Source organism: Somniosus microcephalus, chromosome 10 (genome assembly GCF_052327205.1).
Source record: "Somniosus microcephalus isolate GS21.2 chromosome 10, FLI_Smic_1.0, whole genome shotgun sequence".
Lineage (NCBI taxonomy): Eukaryota > Metazoa > Chordata > Chondrichthyes > Squaliformes > Somniosidae > Somniosus > Somniosus microcephalus.
In genome coordinates this window covers 212496852-212521653 of record NC_140996.1, presented here as the reverse complement: position 1 = coordinate 212521653, position 24802 = coordinate 212496852, and the positions used below count along the sequence as shown (strand labels likewise).

General features: G+C 45.9%; 1 protein-coding gene across 1 annotated transcript in view; it reads left to right on the top strand.

The window, feature by feature from the left end:
- The first annotated feature begins 5080 nt into the window (after positions 1-5080).
- The window catches only part of tubgcp5 (tubulin gamma complex component 5), a 75019-nt gene continuing 55297 nt past the window's right edge, over positions 5081-24802 (top strand). The window contains exons 1-5 of the mRNA XM_085999574.1: positions 5081-5306; positions 13852-13905; positions 13994-14102; positions 21311-21407; positions 23309-23388. Coding sequence (XP_085855700.1) covers positions 5188-5306; positions 13852-13905; positions 13994-14102; positions 21311-21407; positions 23309-23388 — 459 coding nt within the window. The 5' untranslated portion in view covers positions 5081-5187. The remainder of the gene's footprint in view (positions 5307-13851; positions 13906-13993; positions 14103-21310; positions 21408-23308; positions 23389-24802) is intronic.

Below are 24802 nucleotides of genomic sequence, written 5' to 3'. Positions count from 1 at the left end.
GATAATTATCCCTGCCCCCATTTTTCATGCAGTATGATTTTTGCCATTCCCATTTGCAACATTTTATCTTTCCTGCCTCTTACAAAAACACAGGGTGTTCTTTCTATTCCTTCCTCCCCTCCTAATCCCCCCTCCCCCCCCCCCCCGTCTCTGCACCTGCTTAATATCTGTTACATCTCCAGCTTTTTCCAGTTCTGATGAAGGGTCCCAGACCTGAAACGTTAACTCTGTTTCTCTCTCCACGGATGCTGCCTGGCCTGCTGAGTATTTCCAGCATTTTCTGTTATTATTGGTATTTTCTAGTTGGATGGGTATCAAAGGCATATTGGCTGATTTATGCTGGGTGGGCAGAGGAAAATTGGGCAATATGCTTTATTTATGCTCATATTACAGAGCCAAATGCTGGAAACTGTTAGTGACTTATTGAATACAAACTAAATTGAACCTTGCTGAGTGCACTATTTTCTTGGGCACATACCATAGCTCTGAGATACTGTTTATTAAGCAAAATTCAAAACTCAGATACGCTATCATTGTGAATTAGATTCTGTTATTATTTATCTAAATCCTCAGTGCTTTACCTTGTGGTGGCATCTTTGTGTCTGACTATCTCTGTTATAACTCTAGCAAATAGGAGTTAATGACAATTAATTCAGCGTTATACTATGCTCCAGTTGTGATAGGGTTGGCGTGCGCAAAGATTAATATAAGTTGGCTTCTGTCATGTAAGACAGTCCAAAGGCGAGCTAATTCAAGCATCTAATAAATGGTAGACATGAGGTTCCTTATGTGTATTAGAAAGATAAGGAAAAGATATGCCTGATTGTGACTAATATATAGATTTACCTATTGGAATTTCATATCCTTTGCCTGCTGGGGGGATAGAAGTTGGGCTGGAACTCATTTCCACTGGGATTCCACACTGTGTAACCTGACTAGTAAATTACGGCAAGGAGGCACAGGCAAGTCTGCCATTCCCATATGCAAAGGAATAAATCTGGGGAGTTCCCGGGCTACTCTGGGAATTCTGTCCATTACGCTCTTGTAAGGCCTCAATGGAACTCAGAAGGCCTCAGAACATGCCAGGACTAAATTACTGGCTCCCATAGAAGCTGAAGACATTTACGTGCTTTTTTTCTTGGGCCCTGGAAAGGCTTGGGATCCCCCTAGTGAAGTGACTGCATGCTGCTCCGCCTTCCACCGATATATCAGGACAGGTGTCACAGATGTTCAAGACTGAAGCCATTGTCTTTGTTCCCCGCCACAAAATCTGTTCCCTCGCCACCGACTCCATCCCTCTCCCTGGCAACTGTCTGGGGCTGAACCAGACTGTTTGTAACCTTGGTGTCGTATTTGACCCAGAGATGAGCTGCCGACCACATATCCGCACCATCACTAAGACCACTTAATTCCACCTCGCGACTCCGCCCCTGCCTCAGCTCATCTGCTGCTGAAACCCTCACCCATGCCTTTGTTACCTCTAGACTTGACTATTCTAACGCACTCCTGTCCGGCCTCCCACATTCCACCCGCCATAAACTTAAGCTCATCCAAAACTCTGCCGCCCGAATTCTAACTCGCACCTGTGATAACGCTCCTGTGAAGCGCCTTGGGACGTTTTACTATGTTAAAGGCGCTATATAAATGCAAGTTGTTGTTATTTATAGGCACAGGCTGCCTGCTTTTGACTATGCTAAAGATCCTAGTCCTGCAATTTGTAACAGGTTCTGTCTCCTTTGCTGTGGACTGATGGGAGTTCCACTCTGCCGTGTTTGTGCTAGTGGAGCAGGGTTCCTGAAATTTCATTCAATATTTCTTACATATTTTACTTGAAATAGTGCTCATTAATTCTACCATTCTCCAAAAGTTGTAGGTTATATGTTTTGTATTCTGACCAGCTTTATAGTGAGAATCGTTCAGGGTTGGTGATATCTCATTCTGCCCACTCCATAGCTTCTTCCTGAGTACTCCTTAAACAAATTACTATCAATGGAAGGTGGTAATATTAACTTTTTAGCAACAACTTGCACCTTTAATTCAATAAAACATCTCGAGTCGTTTTACATCAGAGAGGTAATAAAAGAATTAGGAAAGCTGACCAAGTGCATGACCAAAAGATTGAGAAGGCAGGGCAAGGCAAGGACAACAAATGGATAACCAATGGATCCAACAGATCAGATCAAAGTTCTGCAGTCCTGCCACATCCAGTCGTGAATGGCAGTGGACAATTAAACAACTAACAGGAGGAAGAGGCTCCACGAACACACCCCATCCTCAATGATGGTGGAGCCCAGCATGCGAGTGCAAAAGACAAGGCTGAAGCGTTTGTAACAATCTTCAGCCAGAAGTGCCAAGTGGGCGATCCATCGCAGTCTCCTCCTATGGGCAATAAATGCTGGCCTCGCCAGCGACGCCCACATCCCATGAATGAATAATAATTAAAAAAAGAAATTTAGCAAGGTGGTTCTAGAGAGTAGAACCAAGCTGGCTAAAAGCTCTGCTGCCAAGTGAAAGAAAAAAGAAAGACTTGCATTTATATAGCACCTTGCACGACCACCGGACGTTCCAAAGTGCTTTACAGCCAATCAACTACTTTTTTGAAGTGTTGTAATGTAGGAAACGCGGCAGCCAATTTGCGCACAGCAAGCTCCCACAAACAACAATGTGATAATGACCAGATAATCTGTTTTAGTGATGTTGATTGAGGGATAAATATTGTCCAGGACACCGGGGATAACCCCCCCGCTCTTCTTCGAAATAGTGGCATGGGATCTTTTACGTCCACCTCAGAGAGCAGACAGGGGCCTCGGTTTAATGTCTCATCTGAAAGACGGCACCTTCTGACCATGAATATGCTCCCTCAGTTGGTAGCACACTCGCCTCTGAGTCAGAAGGTTGTGGGTTCAAGTCCCACTCCAGGGACTTGCGCACATCTTCTTCTTCTTAGGCAGTCCCTCGGAACCGAGGATGACTTGCTTCCACATTAAAAATGAGTTCTCAGGTGACTGATGAGTCCAATGCGGGACCTACAGTCTCTGTCACAGGTGGGGCAGACGGTGGTTGAAGGGGCGGGTGGGTGGGGTGCTTGGGTTGACGTGCGCTCCTTGCGCTTGGCTTCCGCTTGCTCCCAGTGAAGAGACTCGAGGTGTTCGACGCCTTCCCAGATGCTTCTCCTCCACTTTGTGCGGTCTTGGGCCAGGGATTCCCAGGTGTCGATGGGGATGTTACACTTTTTCCAGGAGGCTTTGAGGGTGTCCTTGAAGCGTTTCCTCTGCCCACCTGGGGCTCTCTTGCCGTGCCGGAGCTCCGAGTAGAGCGCTTGTTTTGGGAGTCTCGTATCGGGCATGCGGACAATGTGACCTGTCCATCGGAGCTGATCGAGCGTGGTCAAAGCTTCAATGCTGGGGATGTTGGCCTGAGCAAGAACAGACGTTGGTGCGCCTATCCTGCCAATGGATTTGCAGGATCTTGCGGAGGCAGCGTTGGTGGTACCTCTCCAGTGCTTTGAGGTGCCTGCTGTACATGGTCCATGTCTCTGAGGCATACAGCAGAGCAGCTGCTCTGTAGACCATGAGCTTGGTGCCGGGTTTGAGGTCCTGGTCTTTAAACACTCTCTTCCTCAGGCGACCGAAGGCTGCACTGGCACACTGAAGGCGGTATTGGACTTCGTCGTTGATGTCTGCCCTTGTTGACAGTAGGCTCCTGAGGTATGGAAAGTAGTCCATGTTGTCCAAGGCCTTGTCGTGGATTTTGATAATCGGGGGCAGTACTGTGTGGCGGGGGTAGTTGGTAGAGGACCTTTGTCTTACGGATGTTTAGTGTAAGGCCTATGCTCTCGTATGCTTCGGTGAAGGTGTTGACGATGGTTTGGAGTTCGACCTCCGAGTGAGCGCAGACGCGTCGTCTGCATACTGTAATTTGACGACAGAGGATGGGACCTTGGATCTGGACTGGAGGCGACAGAGGTTGAACAGTTTCCCGTTTGTTCTTTAAATTAGCTCCACTCCAGCGGGGAGCTTACTGAGGGTGAGATGGAGCATTGCAGCAAGGAAGATCGAGAAGAGCGTTGGTGCAATGACACTGCCTTGCTTGACCCCGGTTCGTACATGAATTGGGTCTGTGGTGGAACCGTTGGTCAGGATCACGGCTTGCATGTCGTCGTGAAGCCGGCGGAGGATAGTGACAAACTTTGGAGGGCAGCTGAATTTGAGGAGGACACTCCATAATCCCTCACGGTTGACAGTGTCGAAGGCCTTTGTGAGATCAAAGAAGGCCATGAGCACATAAAGCTAGGCTGACACTCCAGTGCAGTGCTGAGGGAGTCCTGCACTGTCAGAGGTGCCATCTTTCGGATGAGACGTTAAACCGAGGCCCCGTCTGCTCTCTCAGGTGGACGTAAAAGATCCCATGCCACTATTTCGAAGAAGAGTAGGGGAGTTATCCTCGGTGTCCTGGCCAATATTTCTCCCTCAACCACCATAACAAAAACAGATTATCTGGTCATTTTCACATTGCTGTTAGTGGGAACTTGCTGTGCGCAAATTGGCTGCCGCATTTCCCACATTACAACAGTGACTCCACTTCAAAAAAGTACTTCATTGGCTGTAAAGCGCTTTGAGACGTCTGGGGGTCGTGAAAGGCGCTATATAAATGCAAGTCTTTCTTTTCTTTCACAGCACTGCATTGGAGCGTCAGCCTAGATTTTGTTTTGTGCTCAAAGTCTCTGGAGTGGGGACTATGAACCCACAACCTTTTTGACTGCGAGACAAGGGCGCTACCAGCTGAGCCACGGCTGACACCTAAGATAGGCAGAGAGCACCAATAAGGCACGGGCTGGGTGGTAAAGCGTGGAGGAGGTTGCAGAGGCTAAGGTGGAGCAAGGACCGATGGAGTTAAATGAATCATTTAAATATAGCGGCTGCATGAAAAAAATGCTGGAGACCATCGGAAGACTCTTGACGGTTAGCAATAAGGATCAATTCGAATTAAAATTCAAACCGTCAGTTTGCCGAATCGGGGCCGCGGTGTTTCCCTGGCAACGGCGCCCAACGGAAGTGTCGGCAGGAGGCCTGGGCTGGGACTTCCGGCGGTGCTGCAGCGGGCCCCAATATTGCCGGGCGGGCGGGCTTCAACTAACTGGCAGTGTGTTGAAAGCGGGGCGGACTGCTGCTGCTATATAAAAAAAACATGGCGCATTGGGATAAATTCGAGACGGATCTGAAGAAGTTGATCAAATATGTTAGTGGGGTCCCGGAGGAGAATCCTGACTTCCAGCTCGCATTGCAGTACGCCTGGTCTAATGTCAGGTAACCGAGGACAGGCCTTCAGTCTCGGGGGGGAGGAGAGGTAGGGGTGTCCATGTTAATGTGGGGGGGGTGTCCATGTTAATGTGGGGGGGGTGTCCATGTTAATGTGGGGGGGGGTGTGAGAGTGCCCATATTAATATGGTGTGGGGGGGTGTCCATATTAATATGGGGAGGGTGGGGGTGTCCATATTAATATGGGGAGGGGGGGGTGTCCATATTAATATGGGGAGGGGGGGGTGTCCATATTAATATGGGGAGGGGGGGTGTCCATATTAATATGGGGAGGGGGGGGTGTCCATATTAATATGGGGAGGGGGGGTGTCCATATTAATATGGGGAGGGGGGGTGTCCATATTAATATGGGGAGGGGGGGGTGTCCATATTAATATGGGGAGGGGGGGGTGTCCATATTAATGTGGGGGGGTGTCCATATTAATATGGGGAGTGTGGGGGGGGGTGTCCATATTAATGTGGGGGGGGGTGTCCATATTAATGTAGGGCCCTAAACAGACAATACAACATAGCTGATTACCTGACCATGGTAAAGGATAACAAACTGAGAAGAACCTTGACAAGGTACAGACTTAGCGAACATAGCCTAGCGATCGAAAAAGGCAGACCAGGCTGCCAAGAGGAGACAGGATATGCTCTCACTGCAATCAGGGAGTAGTGGAGACAGAGATGCACTTCCTCACAGCCTGTGGAAAATATCAGGACATCAGGGAGAATTTCTACCAAAAATTCTCACAAATATGCCCTGAATTCAGAAATCTGAATGACAACCAAAAACTCCCATTCCTACTGGGAGAGGAGAGAAGCTGTGTAACACTGGCGGCACACTATGTTACAGCTTGCCATGAACAGAGGGACAACCAGTAAACTAAGAAATGAATATATATAAACAATGCGAATGTGTATTTATACACTCAGGGATATACCTGTTTATACACTGTATGAACAGAACTGCGTTTATGTGCTCAACCATAAATGTATTTTGATGCTTTGGCAACATAAGATGTAACTTATCATGCCAATAAAGCGATTTGAATTGTGAATTGTGAATTGGGTGGGGGGGGTGTCCATATTAATGTGGGGGGGTGTCCATATTAATGTGGGGGGGTGTCCATATTAATGTGGGGGGGGTGTCCATATTAATGTGGGGGGGGTGTCCATATTAATGTGGGGGGGTGTCCATATTAATGTGGGGGGGGTGTCCATATTAATGTGGGGGGGTGTCCATATTAATGTGGGGGGGGTGTCCATATTAATGTGGGGGGGGTGTCCATATTAATGTGGGGGGGGTGTCCATATTAATGTGGGGGGGTGTCCATATTAATATGGGGAGGGGTGTCCATATTAATGTGGGGGGGGTGTTCATATTAATATGGGGAGGGTGGGGGGAGGGTGTCCATATTAATGTGGGGGGGTGTCCATATTAATGTGGGGGGGGTGTCCATATTAATGTGGGGGGGTGTCCATATTAATATGGGGAGGGTGGGGGGGGTGTCCATATTAATATGGGGGGGTGGGGCGTCAATATTAACATGGGGAGGGTGGTGGCGTCATTGTTTATATGGGGGGTGTCCATATTAATGTGGGGGGTGTCAATATTAATATGGGGAGGGTGGGGGCGTCATTGTTTATATGGGGGGTGTCCATATTAATGTGGGGGGCGAGTCAATATTAATATGGGGAGGAGGGGGTGTCAATATTAATATGGGGCGGAGGGGGGTGTCAATATTAATATGGGGAGGAGGGGGGTGTCAATATTGATATGGGGAGGGTGGGGATGTCCATGTTAATATGGGGAGGGTGGGGGGTGTCCATGTTAATATGGATGTAACTGGGAAAATACATAAGGGAGAACCAGTAGATGTGGTGTATTTGGACTTTCAAAAGGATTTCGATAAGGTCCCGCATAAGAGATTAGCGTGTAAAGTTAAGGCACATGGGATTGGGGGCAAGGTATTGACTTGGATAGAGAACTGGTTGGCGGACAGAAAGCAGAGAGTAGGAATTAACGGGTCTTTTTCCGAGTGGCAGGCAGTGACTAGTGGGGTACCGCAGGGATCGGTCCTTGGACCCCAGCTATTCACAATATACATTAATGATCTAGGTAAGGGAACTAGATGTAATATCTCCAAGTTTGCAGACGGCACAAAGCTGGGTGGGCGTGTGTGCTGCGAGGAGGATACCGAGAAACTCCAGGATGATTTGGACAGGTTGGGTGATTGGGCAGAAGCGTGGCAGATGCAATATAACGTGGATAAATGCGAGGTTATCCACTTTGGTGTCAAAAACAGAAAGGTAGACTATTATCTGAATGGCAATAGATTGGGAGAAGGGGAAGTGCAACGAGACCTGGTGTCCTTGTGCACCAGTCGCTGAAGGTAAGCATGCAGGTGCAGCAGGCGGTGAAGAAGGCAAATGGTATGCTGGCCTTCATAGCAAAAGGGTTTGAGTACAGGAGCAAGGATGTCCTGCTGCAGTTGTACAGTGCCTTGGTGAGACCACACCTTGAGTACTGTGTGCAGTTTTGGTCACCTTATCTGAGGAAGGATGTTCTTGCCATGGAAGGAGTTCAGCGAAGATTCACAAGGCTGATCCCTGGGATGGCAGGAATGACGTATGAGGAGAGATTGGGTCGGTTGGGCTTATACTCGCTGGAGTTTAGAAGAATGAGAGGGGATCTCATCGAAACTTATAAAATTCTGACAGGTCTGGACAAACTAGATGCAGGTAGAATGTTCCCGATGGTCAGAGAGTCCAGAACCAGGGGTCATAGTCTAAGGATAAGGGGTAAGCCATTTAGGACAGAGATGAGGAAGAATTTCTTCACCCAGAGAGTGGTGAACCTGTGGAATTCTCTACCACAGAAGGCGGTTGAGGCCAAGTCTTTAAATATATTCAAGAAGGAGTTAGATATATTTCTTAGAGCTAAAGGTATCAAGGGATATGGGGCGAAGGCAGGTATGGGGTACTGAGTTTGGATGATCAGCCATGATCTCATCGAATGGCGGAGCAGGCTCGAGGGGCTGAATGGCCTACTCCTGCTCCTATCTTCTATGTTTCTATGGGGAGGGTGGGGGATGTCCATGTTAATATGGGGAGGGTGGGGCGTGTCCATGTTAATATGGGGAGGGTGGGGGGTGTCCATGTTAATATGGGGAGGAGGGGGGGTTTTAATATGGGGGGTAATATAAGAACATAAGAAATTGGAGCAGGAGTAGACCATTTGGCTCTTCGAGCCTGCTCCGCCATTCAGTACGATCATGGCTGATCTTCTACCTCATCTCCACTTTCCTTCACCATCCCCATATCCCTTGATACCCTTAATATTCAAAAATCTATCAATCTCTGTCTTGAATATACTCAACGACTGAGCCTCCACAGCCCTCTGTGGTAGAGAATTGCAAAGATTCACCACCCTCTGAGGAAGAAATTTCTCTTCATCTCAGTCCGAAATGGCTGACTCCTTATTCTGAGACTGTGACCCCTGGTTCTAGACTCCCCAGCCAGGGAAAACATCCTCCCTACATCTACCCTGTCAAGCCCTTTAAGAATTTTGTATCTTTCAATGAGATCATCTCTCATTCTTCTAAACTCTAGAGAATATAGGCCTAGCCTACTCAATCTCTCCTCATAGGACAATCTCCCCATCCCAGGAATCAGTCTGGTGAACCTTCATTGCACTCCCTCTATGACAAGTATATCCTTGGAGACCAAAGCTGTGCACAATACTCCAGGCATGGTCTCACCAGGCCCTATATAATTGCAGTAAGATGTCTTTACTCTTGTACTCAAATCCTCTTGTAATAAAGGCCAACATACCATTTGCTTTCCTAATTGCTTGTTGTACCTGCACGTTAACTTTCAATGATTCGTGTACAAGGACACCCAGGTCCCGCTGAACACCAACATTTCCCAATCTCTCACCATTTAAAAAAAATACTCTGCTTTTCTATTTTTCCAACCAAAGTACTTGTTCTTGCCCATTCACTAAACCTGTCTATATCGTGGGGGAGGTTGTTGACGTGGGGGAGGGTGGGGGAGGTTGATGACGTGGGGGAGGTTGATGACGTGGGGGATGGTGGGGGAGGTTGTTGATGATGTGGGGGAGGGTGGGGGGTGTTGTTGATGATGTCGGGGAGGGTGGGGGAGGCTGATAGGGTGGGGGACGTTGACGTGGGGGAGGTTGTTGACGTGGGGGAGGGTGGGGGCTCGCTGATGACGTGGGGGACAGAAATTAACTGGTTTCATCTATTCGTCATAACGGAGATGTGGTTGCGAAGTGGCCAAGGTTGGGAACTAAATATTTGGGGGCTAAATTCGGTTGATTTGCGCCTCCCGTTAACGCTAACTGGGTGCAAATCAACTAGCGTCTGGGCACGGCGCCGCGAACGTCTCCCGCGAAATTCAGCGGGAGGTTAGCGGCGGCGCTAACCGTTGGTGCCGTGTGGCACGGCACCGCTGGCGATGATGTTATCGCCGTGCGCAGCGCCCTGCTCGCCCCAGCTGTAATATTGGGTGGCGCCCCCCCCCCCCCCCCCCCGACTTACCGCCAGACGCTATGTCCGCCGGGGTCAGGGGGGTGCCTACCTGTAGCCGGGGCGGCGCTAGTTAAAGGGGAGTTGGCGGGCGCCCATTTTTGTTGCTGGCTGGCTGCCAGCACCTGCCCCCATTGCTGTCCCTGGCCCCCGTGAAGCCCCCCCCCGTGGGGTGCTGGCTGCTCTCTGGCCCCAAAGGGGGCTCTACCCAATTTTTATCCCTTTGTGTTACATAGAAACATAGAAGATAGGAGCAGGAGTAGGCCATTCGGCCCCTCGAGCCTGCTCCGCCATTCAATGAGATCATGGCTGATCATCCAAATTCAGTACCCTATCCCTGCCTTCTCCCCATATCCCTTGATCCCTTTAGCCTTAAGAAATATATCTACTGTAACTCCTTCTTGAATATATTTAATGAATTGGCCTCAACTGCCTTCTGTGGTAGAGAATTCCACAGGTTCACCACTCTCTGGGTGAAGAATTTCCTCCTCTGTCCTAAATGGCTTACCCCTTATCCTTAGACTGTGACCCCTGGTTCTGGACTCCCCGGCCATCGGGAACATCCTTCCTGCATTTAGTCTGTCTAGTCCTGTTAGAATTTTATAAGTTTCAATGAGATCCCCTCTCATTCTTCTAAACTCCCAGCGAGTATAAGCCCAATCGAACCAATCTCTCCTCATACGTCATTCCTGCCATCCCAGGTATCAGTCTGGTGAATCTTTGCTGCACTCCCTCCATGGCAAGGACATCCTTCCTCAGATAAGGCGACCAAAACTGCACACAATACTCAAGATGTGGTCTCACTAAGGCCCTGTACAACTGCAGCAAGACATCCTTGTTCCTGTACTCAAACCCTCTCGCTACGAAGGCCAGCATACCATTTGCCTTCTTAACCGCCTGCTGCACCTGCATGCTTACCTTCAGTGACTGGTGCACAAGGACACCCAGGTCTCGTTGCACTTCCCCTTCTCCCAATCTATTGCCGTTCAGATAATAATCTGCCTTCCTGTTTTTGCCACCAAAGTGGATAACCTCGCATTTATCCACGTTATACTGCATCTGCCATGCTTCTGCCCAATCACCCAACATGTCCAAAGCGTACTCGAGTTTCTCGGCATCCTCCTCACAGCACACGCCCACCTAGCTTTGTGTCGTCTGCAACTTGGAGATATTACATCTAGTTCCCTCGTCTAGATCATTAATATATATTGTGAATAGCTGGGGTCCTAGGAGCGATCCTGCGGTACCCCACTAGTCACTGCCTGCCACTCGGAAAAAGACCCGTTTATTCCAACTCTTTGCTTCCTGTCTGCCAACCAGTTCTCTATCCAAGTCAGTACCTTACCCCCAATCCCATGTGCTTTAACTTTACACGCTAATCTCTTATGCGGGACTTTATCGAAAGCCTTCTGAAAGTCCAAATACACCACATCCACTGGTTCTCCCTTATCTATTTTATCAGTTACATCCTCAAAATTGTTTATATTGGGTTGTCAATAAATGCGTTGCCTGATATGTTAGTGAATGGAGAAGATCTTAGATTGATCTCTGGTCTGTATTGTTAACTAATCTTAGCTAGAGCAACAATGAAGGCATTTCTGTTGCTTTTGGTGCTTCTCGGGTAAGGACGGGAAAATAACTCGGCCATTGCTCCAGTTGTGCTTGCAATTGATTCCTGCTGGAGAGTATGTGTGCATCTTTATTAGTACTGGATTGGACTTGGCTGCAATGCACTTAATGGTTAAAAAACCTGGCCAGATTCCCTTTGCAGAGCCACAGATGAAGAATGCCCTCTCAAGTGCCGTCAGTCTCAACATTTTCCAAATCTTAATGACATTACTATGATTTATTGAGTCATCCTTTTAGTTGAATAATTCAATAGCATTGTCTCATTTGAAGAATTGTATTAATATGCTAAATTGATTTGTCAGTAACCTGGCAATATAAATGAGGATGGAAGGTCGTGTTTCCAAAACTAAAGTTGAACGAGAGGCAGCATTCTCATTGTCAACAGCAACAGTAGGAACTTGCATTTATCCACATAGAAAAGCGTCCCAAGGCACTAGCAGAAGCGTAATCAGCTAAAAATTGGCACTGACCCAAAGAAAGGGATATTAGAAGGGGTGACTAAATGTTTGGCCAAAGAGGTGGGTTTTAAGGAAGGAGTAAACAGTGATTTTATTCTTTAAAATAATACATTTTAAAACACAGAGGACTAGAATAAGCATTTTTTTAAAAACTCCTGGTAACCAACCACCCACAGACTTAGCAACATATCCCCCTTTCTACTAATTCTCCTTGTTTCCCCTCTTTCTACCTTCTCGTCTTTCTCGGGATTTTCCTATATAAATGCAAGTCTGTCCACGGAAGCTCAACGTAAACTCGAGGAACAGCACCTCATCTTCCAATTAGGCACTCTGCAGCCTTCCGGACTCAATATCGAGTTCAACAATTTCAGATCATAACCTCGGCCCCTAATACACATTTTTTCTTGTAATTGTTCCACTCCTTTCCCCCCCCCCCTTTCCTTTTGTTTCTCTCTCACACCTGGCAGCTATCTCTTGCCCTGCCAGTACACTTTACACCTAATCTCAGCCTGTTACCATCTCGTCTAGCTCTTTTGTTTCTTTCACTTCTTTTGTCCGATCGCAGCCCTGCCTTCGATCTATTTTCTTTTCTTTCCAGTTTTGAAGAAGGGTTCGACCCAAAACGTCAACTCACATTTCTCTCCACGGATGTTGCCTGACCTGCTGAGTTTTTCCAGCATTTTCTGTTGTTATTTCTGTCTTTCTTTTTCCTGACTCTTGGTGAGAGAACATCCAGATAGTCTGCGGAACTTTTCCGTGGATTCTGCTCATTTCTCCCTCCCCAGGGTTTGATCTGACACTCGCTGATCTAAGAGATCTGCCCTGTTCCGTGTTTTACAAAATAAATAACTCGGTGCCTCACAATATCTTCTGCCATTTCGCCCTTCAGTTACAACAGTGACTATCCTGTTGTACTTTTAAATGTGTATACAATCTTGCATAATTCTGCTATTGTCTCTTGTTTCTACGATAGATTATAAATAAACAATTAGAAACATAGAAAAATAGGAGCAGGAGTCGGCCATTCGGCCCTTCGAGCCTGCTCCGCCATTCGATATGATCATGGCTGATCCTCCATCTCAGTACCATATTCCTGCTCTCTCCCCATTACCCCTTGATGCCTTTTTAAATACTGCTTGCTGCAAATACTTATTGGAAGGTCTACAGTTGAACACGAATTGAACCTAGAAACATGACCGTAATGTTCTATTTTGCACACATGCTGAATGGCTTATGCTCCCACTGTGGAAGAACTGGTGTACACCACCCGTCCAAATTTAGAATACTCGATGTTCCATTTTGTGTTGTATGGTCACCTGTACAATGCCATTAACTCTTTTTTTCTGTTTAAAGGAAACCCTTGTTTAAAAAATGCATTCAGTAAGGCAGCACCGAGGCACAGTGTATTTGTGCTGCAACACGGTGCCACCAAGTGGTTTTCTCTTGCAGTGGATGGGAGGCCACAAGCAGGCATATTTGTGGTTGATTCACCTCTACCTGCATTTTGCACAACCTTTGCTCAGCTCAAATTTTGAAAGACGTTTGGGAGCAGCCCACCTCCTCTTCAACTTGGCTGAAGAGTTAACAGTTATCACGGCTACTTAAATGGGACAAAAGTTCTCTTTTTACATAAAACAAATGGTTGTGCTAGTAGAAAAGAAAGTTAGTGACCATTACACCCACCAGTAAAACTTTGCTAGCTTTGTAAGAAGTTATATTTTATGTAATATAATAAAAACAGAAAATACTGGAAATACTCAGCAGGTCAGGCAGCATCTGTGGAGAGAGAAATAGAGTTAACCTTTCAGGTCATTGACCTTTCATCAGAAAGTAATATTTTAGCCATGGTTTTTCCATTTCCTTTTCCTGTTGCATGATGATTGAATTTGACGTTTTAATTCTTCTTTTCAGATTCCATCAGTTTCTTGACGTAGACAGCCACAAAATAACACGTGTGATTGACGGGTGAGGTCCTCCACTCACTTACTTATGGCTTTATCTTACAGTAGTTGTGAGGCGCTGGTCACTGACGCTTACCCCTTTTGCTTCTCAGAATCCACGAAAAGCTGACTATTCATTCAGAGCTCCCAAAAGCTGTAAGCTGGCAGAAGCTAACCGATAAGTTTCTGGAGTTGCCTCTTGAGACTGTTGAAGGAACAAAGGTATCTGATGTTCATGTTTAATTGAACTGGACTTCATTGTTTTGACAATTTTTTCGGACTCTTAAGAAATACTGAAATACCTTTTTTTAAAGAAATACTGAAATACCTTTTTTTAAAGAAATACTGAAATACCTTTTTAAAAAAAAAAAAAAAAAACTTTTTTACTTTCTCATCATTTTCTACCCTCCTATTTCTCCTGAAGGTTTGATGCCTTGCTCAAATAATATTTCACGTGCACCATTTGCCCTCCAGTATCTCACCAAACAGCTATTTCTGTGTGAGCTATGACTGTGTGTGTCACGAGGCTGCTGCACTATAGGGCATTATCACAACCGAACCTCCTCCTACCTTACACCCGGTGTCCACGCATACGCACTTCCAGCAGGATCCGCTGGATAGTGGTCAGGGGTGGTTTTTTCCCCTTCCCTTACGTACACGCACTGAGGTGGGTTGCAGTGTCCCCAGCGATCAGCTAACTTCGCACAGTGCAGGGATGAAACTGAATGTATTCTTTCTCTGTGAATTTTACCTTTCACTGTGGTAGACAAAATTCTATAGAATTTTGGAAGATGACCAGCAATGCATCTACTATTTCTAGGGCCACTTCCTTACATACCCTAGGATGTAGATTATCAGGCCCTGGGGATTAATCAGCCTTCAATCCCGTCAATTTCCCGAACACCATTTCCCTACAAATACTGATTTCTATCAGTTCCTCCCTCTCATTAGACCCTATGTTCCCCGACATCTCTGGGAGGTTATTTGTGTCCTCCTTTGTGAAGACAGAACCAAAGTATGTATTTAATTGGTCTGCCATTTCTTTGTTCCCCATTATAAATTCCCCTGAGTCTGACTGCAAGGGACCTACGCTTGACTTCACCAATCTTTTTCTCTTCACATATCTATAGAAGCTTTTACAGTCAGTTTTTATGTTCCCTGCAAGTTTACTCTCATCATCTATTTTCCCCTTCTTAATTAATCCCTTTGTCCTCCTTTGCTGAATCCTAAACTGCTCCCAATCCTCAGGTTTGCTGCTTTTTCTGGCCAAATTATATGTCCTCTCCTTGGATCTTATGCTATCCCTAATTTCCCTTGTTAGCCACGGTTGAGCCGCCTTTTTTGTTTTTTTATGCCAAACGGGGATGAATAAATTCTGTAGTTCATCCATGCGATCTTTAAATGTTTGCCATTGCCTGTCCACCATCAACCCTTTTAAGTAACGTTCCCCAATCTATCCGAGCCAACTCGTGCCTCATACCATCGTAGTTTCCTTTATTTAAATTCAGGACCCTAGTCTCTGAGTCAACTACTTCACTCTCCATCTTACTGAAGAATTCTATCATATTATGATCGCTCCTCCCCAAGGGGCCTCGCACAACAAGATTGCTAATTAATCCTTTCTCATTACATAATCCCCAGTCTAAGATGGCCTGATCTGTAGTGTATGTACCTTTAAGAGCCCCTGTGTACTGTAGTACCGGGAGTGACCACTCGGGTATATAAGCCTGTATATCGTCTTATATCTTTTAGTTCACCTCCAGACTTTGTTCAATAAACACCTGTTAAACCAACTCCTGCATTCCGTGTCTCCATTAACACACGGATACAACAGTGGCGACGAATTGGAAACGGACTTACCTGCAATTCGGCAGCACCTCAAGGAGATCGATTCCTCAGACGAAGGTCGAAGGAAAAAAAAACAAAAAACTGTGGTTTCACCAGCTAGCCGGGCTGGTGGCAGGTACTGCACTAATCCTTTCAGGGCGGCGGGCTGGGGCTCGATCGGGTGGCTCTGCAGCGGGGCCGAGCAGCGAGTCGGAAGGCGGAGACAAACAGAGACGGAGGGTGGAGCACTCGGGAGACGGCCGGCGCTGCAAAGCAGGTCGGCGTTCGGACCAAGCAGTGGGAGGGTAAAGTCCCAGAGAGTCCGGCGGGAACGAGTCTCCAACTATTAAAAATATCTGTGTAAATAAAAACCGCGGAGAACAGCGTTGTCAGCGGCGGGAAAGTGCGGGAGGCGCCATTTTTTCTCGGCAGGGAAGAAAGGAAAGCGCGGGAGGCGCCATTTTTGATTTTCAGGATGCCTAAGACTGGCAATATTACTGCTTTCGATAGTAATATAGAGGATTGGACCACATATGTGGAAAGAGTGGAGGTATATTGCACAGCGAATAAAGTAGAGGATGATAAGGCATCGGTGCTTCTAAATCTGATGGGCGCAAGGACATACGGGCTGTTACAAAACTTAATCACTCCAGCCAAACCGATGGACAAGAATTTTAAGGAGATTGTTGATACCCTACAGGAGCACTTAAACCCAACACCGCTGCTGATAGCGGAACGATTCAAATTCTTCAGGAGGAATCAGCACAAGAATGAAAGTAACGCTGATTACCTCACCGAATTAAGAAAGCTGTCAAAGCACTGCCAATTCGGGGCAGGACTGGCAGATTCTCTACGAGACAAATTCATCTGCGGTCTCCTAAGTGAAGGAACACAGAAAAGGCTACTTTCTGAGAAAGATTTGACACTGGACAAGGCTTTCACTGTGGCTGTATCATACGAAGCAGCAGCAAGAGGAGCTGCAGAGATACAGCAAAAGCCACAGGACTTCGGCACCCATGAAATGACACGGGGTTTCGAGAGATGTTATCGCTGCAGCAGATCCACCCATGACCAGAGGGACTGCTGGTTCAAGGACAAAGCATGCAGGCAATGCAGAAAGATGGGACACATTGCACGTGTATGCCGATCTGGAAACAAAAAATCCACTGACAGAAAAAAAATCAATAAGGAAAAGTACAGAAAGGTACAAATGATGACGGACAGTAGCTCCGAAGACCAGAAGAGCGATAGCAACTCCGGAAACAAGAGACTAAGCTGTCTCAAATTGCATAATGTAATTGCCAAAGAAGATTACCAGACCATTTGGGTTACCCTCACGATAGCGGGGTCCCCAGTTAAAATGGAGCTAGATACAGGATCAGCTCTGACCGTCATAAGTCGACGGGATTACGAGCGGCTATTTCCGCATATACCTTTGAAAGACACATCCATTATCTTGAAGACATACGGGGCAGAAAGTATACCCCAGAGGAAAAATAAGGGTGCCTGTTGTATACAACGGCAAGGAAATACAGAAGTTGTATTTATACGTTCTGCAAGATGGTGGTCCACCGCTATTGGGACGTGAATGGATCAGGAAGATACGTTTAGACTGGCACTCCATTCAGGCACTGACGGTGACCAGTAAGAAAAAAAATGATGATGACGTCATACCCGAACGATTAAAAGACATCTTGGCCAACGCCAAAGAAGTGTTTCAACAGGAACTAGGAACCTTGAAAGGCGTCACCGCCTCAATAAAAGTGGAAGATGCGGCAATTCCCAAGTTTTTTAAGGCAAGGCCGGTGCCATACGCAATTCGTCCAGCAGTCGAGGCAGAGCTGGAGAATTTGGAAAAGGCAGGCGTGTTATCCAAGGTAGACTGGAGTGAGTGGGCAACACCCATCGTCCCGGTCATGAAGAAAATGTTGAATAATGATAAATCTGAAGAACAGAGAAAAATTCGCATCTGTGGGGACTTCAAGGTGACTGTAAACCCGGTCCTTCACACGGTACAGTATCCTCTAACGAGGATGGAAGATATTTTCGCCTCACTATCCGGAGGGAAACGTTTCACCAAAATTGACTTGGCACAGGCATATCTACAGATGGAGGTTGAGGAGGCCTCTAAAAAGTATCTCACGATAAACACACACAAAGGCCTGTACCAGTACAATCGACTGGTTTTCGGAGTAGCATCAGCTCCAGCTATCTGGCAAAGAGCTATGGAGCAAGTCCTGCAAGGGATTCCGGGGACTCCATGCTACCTAGATGACATCCTTGTAACAGGAGAAAACGACAACGAGCACCTTGCCAATTTGGAGCAGGTGCTCACGAGGCTGAGAGAACGGGGCCTACGAGCAAATCGCCCCAAGTGCGAATTTTTCCAGAAACAAATATCATATTGTGGCCATATAATTAACGAAGAAGGATTGCATAAGTCACCTGAAAAAATTGAAGCGGTCATAAAAGCCCCAGCACCTGAAAATGTCTCACAATTAAGGTCGTTCCTGGGATTGATAAATTACTATCATAAATTTTTACCGAACTTGTCAACTGTTCTGCACCCTCTTAACGCACTGCTACAAACGGGAGTAATTTGGAAATGGAGCGAAGACTGTAAACGTGCCTTCCATAAATGCAAAGGCTTGATCATGTCCAAGGAAGTGTTGGCTCATTACAACCCATCACTGCCAATCAGACTGGCGTGCGATGCATCCCCTTGCGTCGTAGGAGCGGTATTATCGCATAGATTCCCTGATGGCTCGGAGCGGCCGATAGCTTTTGCGTCACGCTCATTGAACTCAGCTGAGCGTAACTATGCCCAGATCGACAGGGAAGCACTCAGCCTGGTATGGGGAGTGAAGAAATTCAACCATTACCTACACGGACAAAAATTTACCTTGTTGACTGACCATCAACCCCTCGTCTCCATATTCAACCCTAAAAAGGGCGTTCCCATTATGACAGCGCAAAGGCTACAGAGGTGGTCCCTTTTCCTAGGGGCACACCAATATGACATAGAATACAAAGGATCAAAACAGCATGGGAATGCTGACGGTTTATCGCGCCTACCGTTGCCAACGGTAGAGAAGGCACCTACAGTGGACCCAATGGAGATGTTCCACTCAACCATAGTGGAATGTCTACCAGTAACAAATTCTACCATTGAAAAGGAAACGAGAAATGACCCGACTCTCTCACGAGTCTACGATTTAATAGTGAAGGGATGGCCAGCACATGGCGAACCACTGTTGCCAGCATTCTCGCAAAGAAGAGAACAGCTGTCAGTGTGCCGAGGAACCTTGATGTGTGGATCCAGAGTGGTGATTCCACCCAAACTCCAGGATAAAGTGCTAAAGGAGCTTCACGAGGGGCATCTGGGTGGAGTGAAAATGAAGAACCTAGCCAGAGCATTTGTGTGGTGGCCAGGTATCGATGGAGACATCGAAGAAATGACCAAGAGCTGTCTAGGATGCCAGAAGGTCCAAAACGCCCCACCACAAGCCCCTCTACATCCATGGGAGTGGCCCTCCTCTCCATGGCAAAGGGTACATATCGACTTTGCTGGTCCATTTATGGACTCAATGTTCTTAATCGCGGTGGATGCACACTCCAAGTGGCCAGAGGTAATAAAGATGTCCTCCACCACCACGGAAAAAACCATCACAGTATTAAGGACCAAAGATGTGCGGGTTAGGTTGATTGGCTATGATAAATTGACCCTTAGTGTTAGTGGGGTTACAGGGATAGGGTGGGATATGTGTAGGTGTAGGGGTTACGGGGATCGGGTGGGACATGTGTCGGTGCAGGCTCGATGGGCCGAAATGGCCTCTATCTGCACTGTGGGGTTTCTGTGATTCTGTGATTTGCCAGGAATGGGCTGCCTGAACAGATCTGTTCTGATAATGGACCGCAATTTGTGTCCGAAGAATTCAGGAAGTTCTTAAAAAAACAATGGGGTTAAGCACTACACGTCCGCCCCATACCATCCCGCCACCAATGGATTAGCTGACAGGTTTGTCCAGACCTTCAAGAAGGCCATAAAGGCCATGGGTAATGAAGACATAAATCTACAACATAAGGTAGATAACTTCTTGTTTGCGTACAGGAATGCAATACATGTGGTTACAAACCAAACTCCCGCCATGATGTTTTTCAATAGAAGACTAAGATGCCGGCTGGATTTGATCAAGCCAAACGTCAGAAGGGACGTAGAGAACCGGCAATTTCAAGGCATGAATGAAAGGCCAACTAGAACCTTCCAGATAGGTCAACAAGTTTTGGCCCGGGACTACCGTACCGAGAAATGGCAGCCTGGAACTATTTGCACACGACTAGGACCGCTGATGTATACCATGGACATTGGAGAAAGCATAATAAGGCGCCATGCTGACCAGATCATAGTCATCCAAAAAGGGACAACCTACACCACAACTCTATACGCCTAATGATGAAGCAGAGATACCCATAGTATCTACCTCCGATCCGGTGATACTGGAACCAGATGAACCCGACACTGGCATTCAAGCCGAATCGACCTTGCCAAAAGAACCTACTACACCACCGAGGCGTTATCCGGACCGAGTCAGGAGGCCTCCAGAGAGACTGACTTATAATTGATTAACTGCAGCAAATGTGTCGATTATTGTTCTTGTAAACATGTTACTGAATGATTACTTAAAATGTTATGTACTAATTATCTAAAAGGGGAGGAATTGTAGTGTATGTACCTTTAAGAGCCCCTGTGTACTGTAGTACCGGTAGTGACCACTCGGGTATATAAGCCTGTATATCGTCTTGTATCTTTTAGTTCACCTCCAGATTTTGTTCAATAAACACCTGTTAAACCAACTCCTGCATTCCGTGCCTCCATTAACACACGGATACAACATGATCTCTAGTTGGTTCCTCGACATATTGGTTCAGGAAACCATCCCGTATACACTCTAGGAATTCCTCCTCCACAGTATTGTTACAAATTTGGTTAGTCCAATCTGTATGTAGATTAAAGTCGCCCATGATAACTGCTGTGCCCTTATTGCACGCATCTCTAATTTCCCATTTAATGCTATCCCCAACCTCAGCATTACTGTTTGGGTGTTTGTATACAACTCCCACTAGTGTTTTCTGCCCCTTGGTATTTCTCAGCTCTGCCCATACAGATTCCACATCATCAGAGCTAATATCCTTCCTTACTATTGTGTTAATCTCCTCTTTAACCAGCAATGCTACCCCACCTCCTTTTCCTTTTTCCCTGTCCTTCCTGAATATTGAATACCCCTGGATGTTGAATTCCCAGTCTTGGTCACCCTGGAGCCATGTCTCCGTAATCCCAATTATATCATATCCGTTTACATCTATTTGCGCAGCTAATTCATCCACCTTATTACGAATGTTCCTCGCATTAAGACACAAAGCCTTCAGGCTTTATTTTTTAACACTCTTAGTCCTTTTAGAATTGCTATTTACTGTGGCCCTGTTTGATTTACACCCTTGATTTCTCTGCCTTCCACTTTTGCCTCAAAGTTTTACTTCTGTATGCAAAGAATTCCTGTGAAACTAATATTGAAGTGGCTTGATCCCAAACTATGTTGTTACAGACCAAGGAACACTATGCAATACTCTCCTTCTTGCTGGCCCTTTCTGATTCACCTTCCAATTCTCAGTACACTGAGAAGCCAAGACAGAAGGAAGAGGGTGAGTCATTGTGTTGGTCCTTTATTCATTTGTGATTTGCTTTAACAGACTGCTACATTAGCAAATGTCAGTCCCTTAAGTAATTGGAACACTTGTACATCCCATTGCTGAGCTTGGGCTCAGACTTTAGTTATTGCGCACCTGTTCTGCAGGTTACAAAGCTATACTCTTAACATATGCTCACTGACCTGCTGAGTGTTTCCAGCATTTTCTGTTTTTGCTTCAGATTTCCACCCCCTGCAGTATTTCGCTGTCTGTTTTATCTGAAGTACTGCAGATAGAAATTGGTGCACTTTCACCGAAAACTGAAAATGGCACAGTGTTCCCTGAGCTATTTTGGCCCGCATTCCTGAATTCTCCAATTTGTTTAGGTGTCCGGATTACTCCTGCCATGCTCGGGTAAGAATAAAAGCCCTTCTCCTCCTTCAATTGGCTGCCACTGAGTTAAGGAACTCGCAGGATGATTTATTTGACACCTAAATGTGTCCGTTATATAACATTGCAGTGATGACGCGAGCCTGAAGAAATTCAGCTTCATCCCTCTTTGTTTTTCTGCTGTTACAAAGCAGCATTGCTGTTACAAGAATTATTTCTGTTACGTAAACCCTGTTGAATGTCATTGAAATTGGTACGTCATGGATGCGGGGCATTATTAATAGTAAAATAGTAATAAGCACTTTATTAAACAAAAGTGCAGCTGAAATGTTCTCCATTCATCACATTTAAATTGTGTGTTGAATGTGAATTCTAAAGATAATGTATTATACCTGTAAGTACTGAATTAAACAGGCATTGTCCCTTTGTGACCAAAATAACTTGCGGTGTACAATACTTTTGATCATGCATTCCTGTTTTGGGGGAGGGATGCAGGCATCTATTAATTCCAGTATCAAGAGTCACAATTTCTTTTGTGCAGGTCTTTGACTGCCGAGCATTATTGAGGTAGAGTTTTCTTGCCTGTTAATTGTCCTTAATCTTTTCATTTTTTTTGTCCTCATTTTATGGTCTGTTTCTTTTTATCTATTCCTTTTAATTTCGTTTGCTTTATAAATGGGCTTCTGCAGTCTTCCGCTGGAAAAATGTGTGTACTGCAATAACATAGTGTAATTCATATTAAATTTGTCATTGCAATGCCAATCATTGGCAATCGGCATTATAGCAGCATAATAAATAATATTTAAACCAGAAGTGCATAATTAGATTTTGATGGGATCCACTATGAAGAGAGGAAATTAGTTTGCTTAATGGTCGCAATTTTTCTTTGTTATTAGATTGCAGCAGTAGCAACTTGCAATTATATAACTTTACTCAGAATGTATTTTAAGAGGGAGGTGTGTATACTGAATACAAAGTGAAGGAATTTAGGGGGAGGAAAAGAGATTAAAGGCATGGCCAAAAGATAGCTTTTTAGGAACCTTTTGGAGCAAGAGAGAAGGGTAGCGAAGCAAAGTAGTTTTGGAAGAAAATTCGAGTGGGCAGGTTGGAAGAACAGCAACTCCTGGTGGACTGGAGGGTGTGGGGGACCATCAGTCCTTCAGAGTCAGGAAGCTTGACCAAAGAGGTGGGTTTTCAGGATGGTCTTAATGTTGGTGGAGAGGCAGAGGGCTTTAGGGAGAGAATAATGGAGAATGGGACCTAAGCGTCTGAAGGCATGGCTGCCAAAGGTGGGGTGGGGGGATGCACGAGAGGCCGCAGTCAGAAGAGCAATAAGTTTTTTTTGGGGGGGGGGCGGTGGTGGGGTGGTACGCTGTAACGCTAGAAAGATAGGGCGGGGTAAGGCTATCGAGGAATTTGATCACAAGAATAAGAATTTTAAATTCAGATGACTGGTGGCCCACTGTTAACTTTAAAGCAGTTTTAGTGTCACAACTGCACTGACTGAGTGTATTGTTTTTCTGCAGTGCAACATGATGATTTTGACTGGGGGAAATACCTGATGGAAGGTGAAGAAATTGATATTGGACCATATCCAGACACTCCAGTGAGTAACCTGCTTGGAATTATTTTCTCTCCTTGTCCTTTCTTTTGGGTCTTCCTGTGCCCTCCCAGTCGGGAGACAACTTGCTCCCAGGGATCTACTGAGGCCACTGTGAAGGTGGCTATTAAGAGGTATGTGTGAGCATGCTTCTCCCTCCCTCTGAGGAGGGGCATGTTCTCTGCTGTTTTCTTACGATGTGGGGCTGAGATACGCAACTGTGTGTGTAAGATTACTGACATGAACTTGCATTCTACTCAATGTTGTGTTGATCTCCAACATAATACCCTGAAATGTGGATATTTTTAAACCACTCGTGCTTCAGAGCATTTTTCCCCCTCCACATCCCTTTAAGCATATAAACTAGTGAATGTCTCACCTCTTGACTCCCCAAAGCCTTTCCACCATCTACAAGGCACAAGTCAAGAGTGTGATGGAATACTCTCCACTTGCCTGGATGAGTGCAGCTCCAACAACACTCAAGAAGCTCGACACCATCCAGGACAAAGCAGCCCACTTGATTGGCACCCCATCCAACACCTTAAACATTCACTCCCTCCACCACCGGCGTACCGTGGCTGCAGTGTGTACCATCGACAAGATGCACTGCAGCAACTCGCCAAGGCTTCTTCGACAGCACTTCCCAAACCCGCGACCTCTTCCACCTAGAAGGACAAGGGCAGCAGCAGGCGCATGGGAACACCTCCAAGTTCCTCTCCAAGTCACACACCATCCTGACTTTGGAAATATATTGGCCGTTCCTTCATCGTCACTGGGTCAAAATCCTGGAACTCCCTCCCTCACAGCAATATGGGAGTACCTTCACTACACGGACTGCAGCGGTTCAAGAAGGTGGCTCACCGCCACCTTCTCGAGGGCAATAAATGCTGGCCTTGCCAGCGATGCCCGCATCCCATGAATGAATAAAAAAAATTAAGTCACCAAGACACACTTTGAGGAATTCAGCCAGTCCACATACTCTACACTACTGTCTGTCCCTGTCAACTGAATATTATGTTTGTTGGACCTTATCTTTGGGTTATTTTTCTGTGTAACTTTTTGAATTGTATATTCTTGTAATGAGCTGGTCAGAAAGGTACTGACAACACTCTAGTGAAACATTTGGTCTTTTCATAAAATTCTGTATTAAATTGTAAGCATGAACTGAACTATCAAACCATCATCCTTTGTTTAAAGCTACAGGATATCAGCTTGTTTTATTCAGATATCTACTGAAATCCCATTGAATTATACTGTTTCCATAGCAATGTAAATATTTAGAAAGAGAATGTGGCCTTTAAGTCTTTTGCTTTAGTTCTTTTAATTAGACTGGGGGGTACGTACATTTTTCATGCATCTCTTAATATTCTAAACATTTACTGCACGCATGCACACACACAACTCTTAAGTTTCCTTTCAA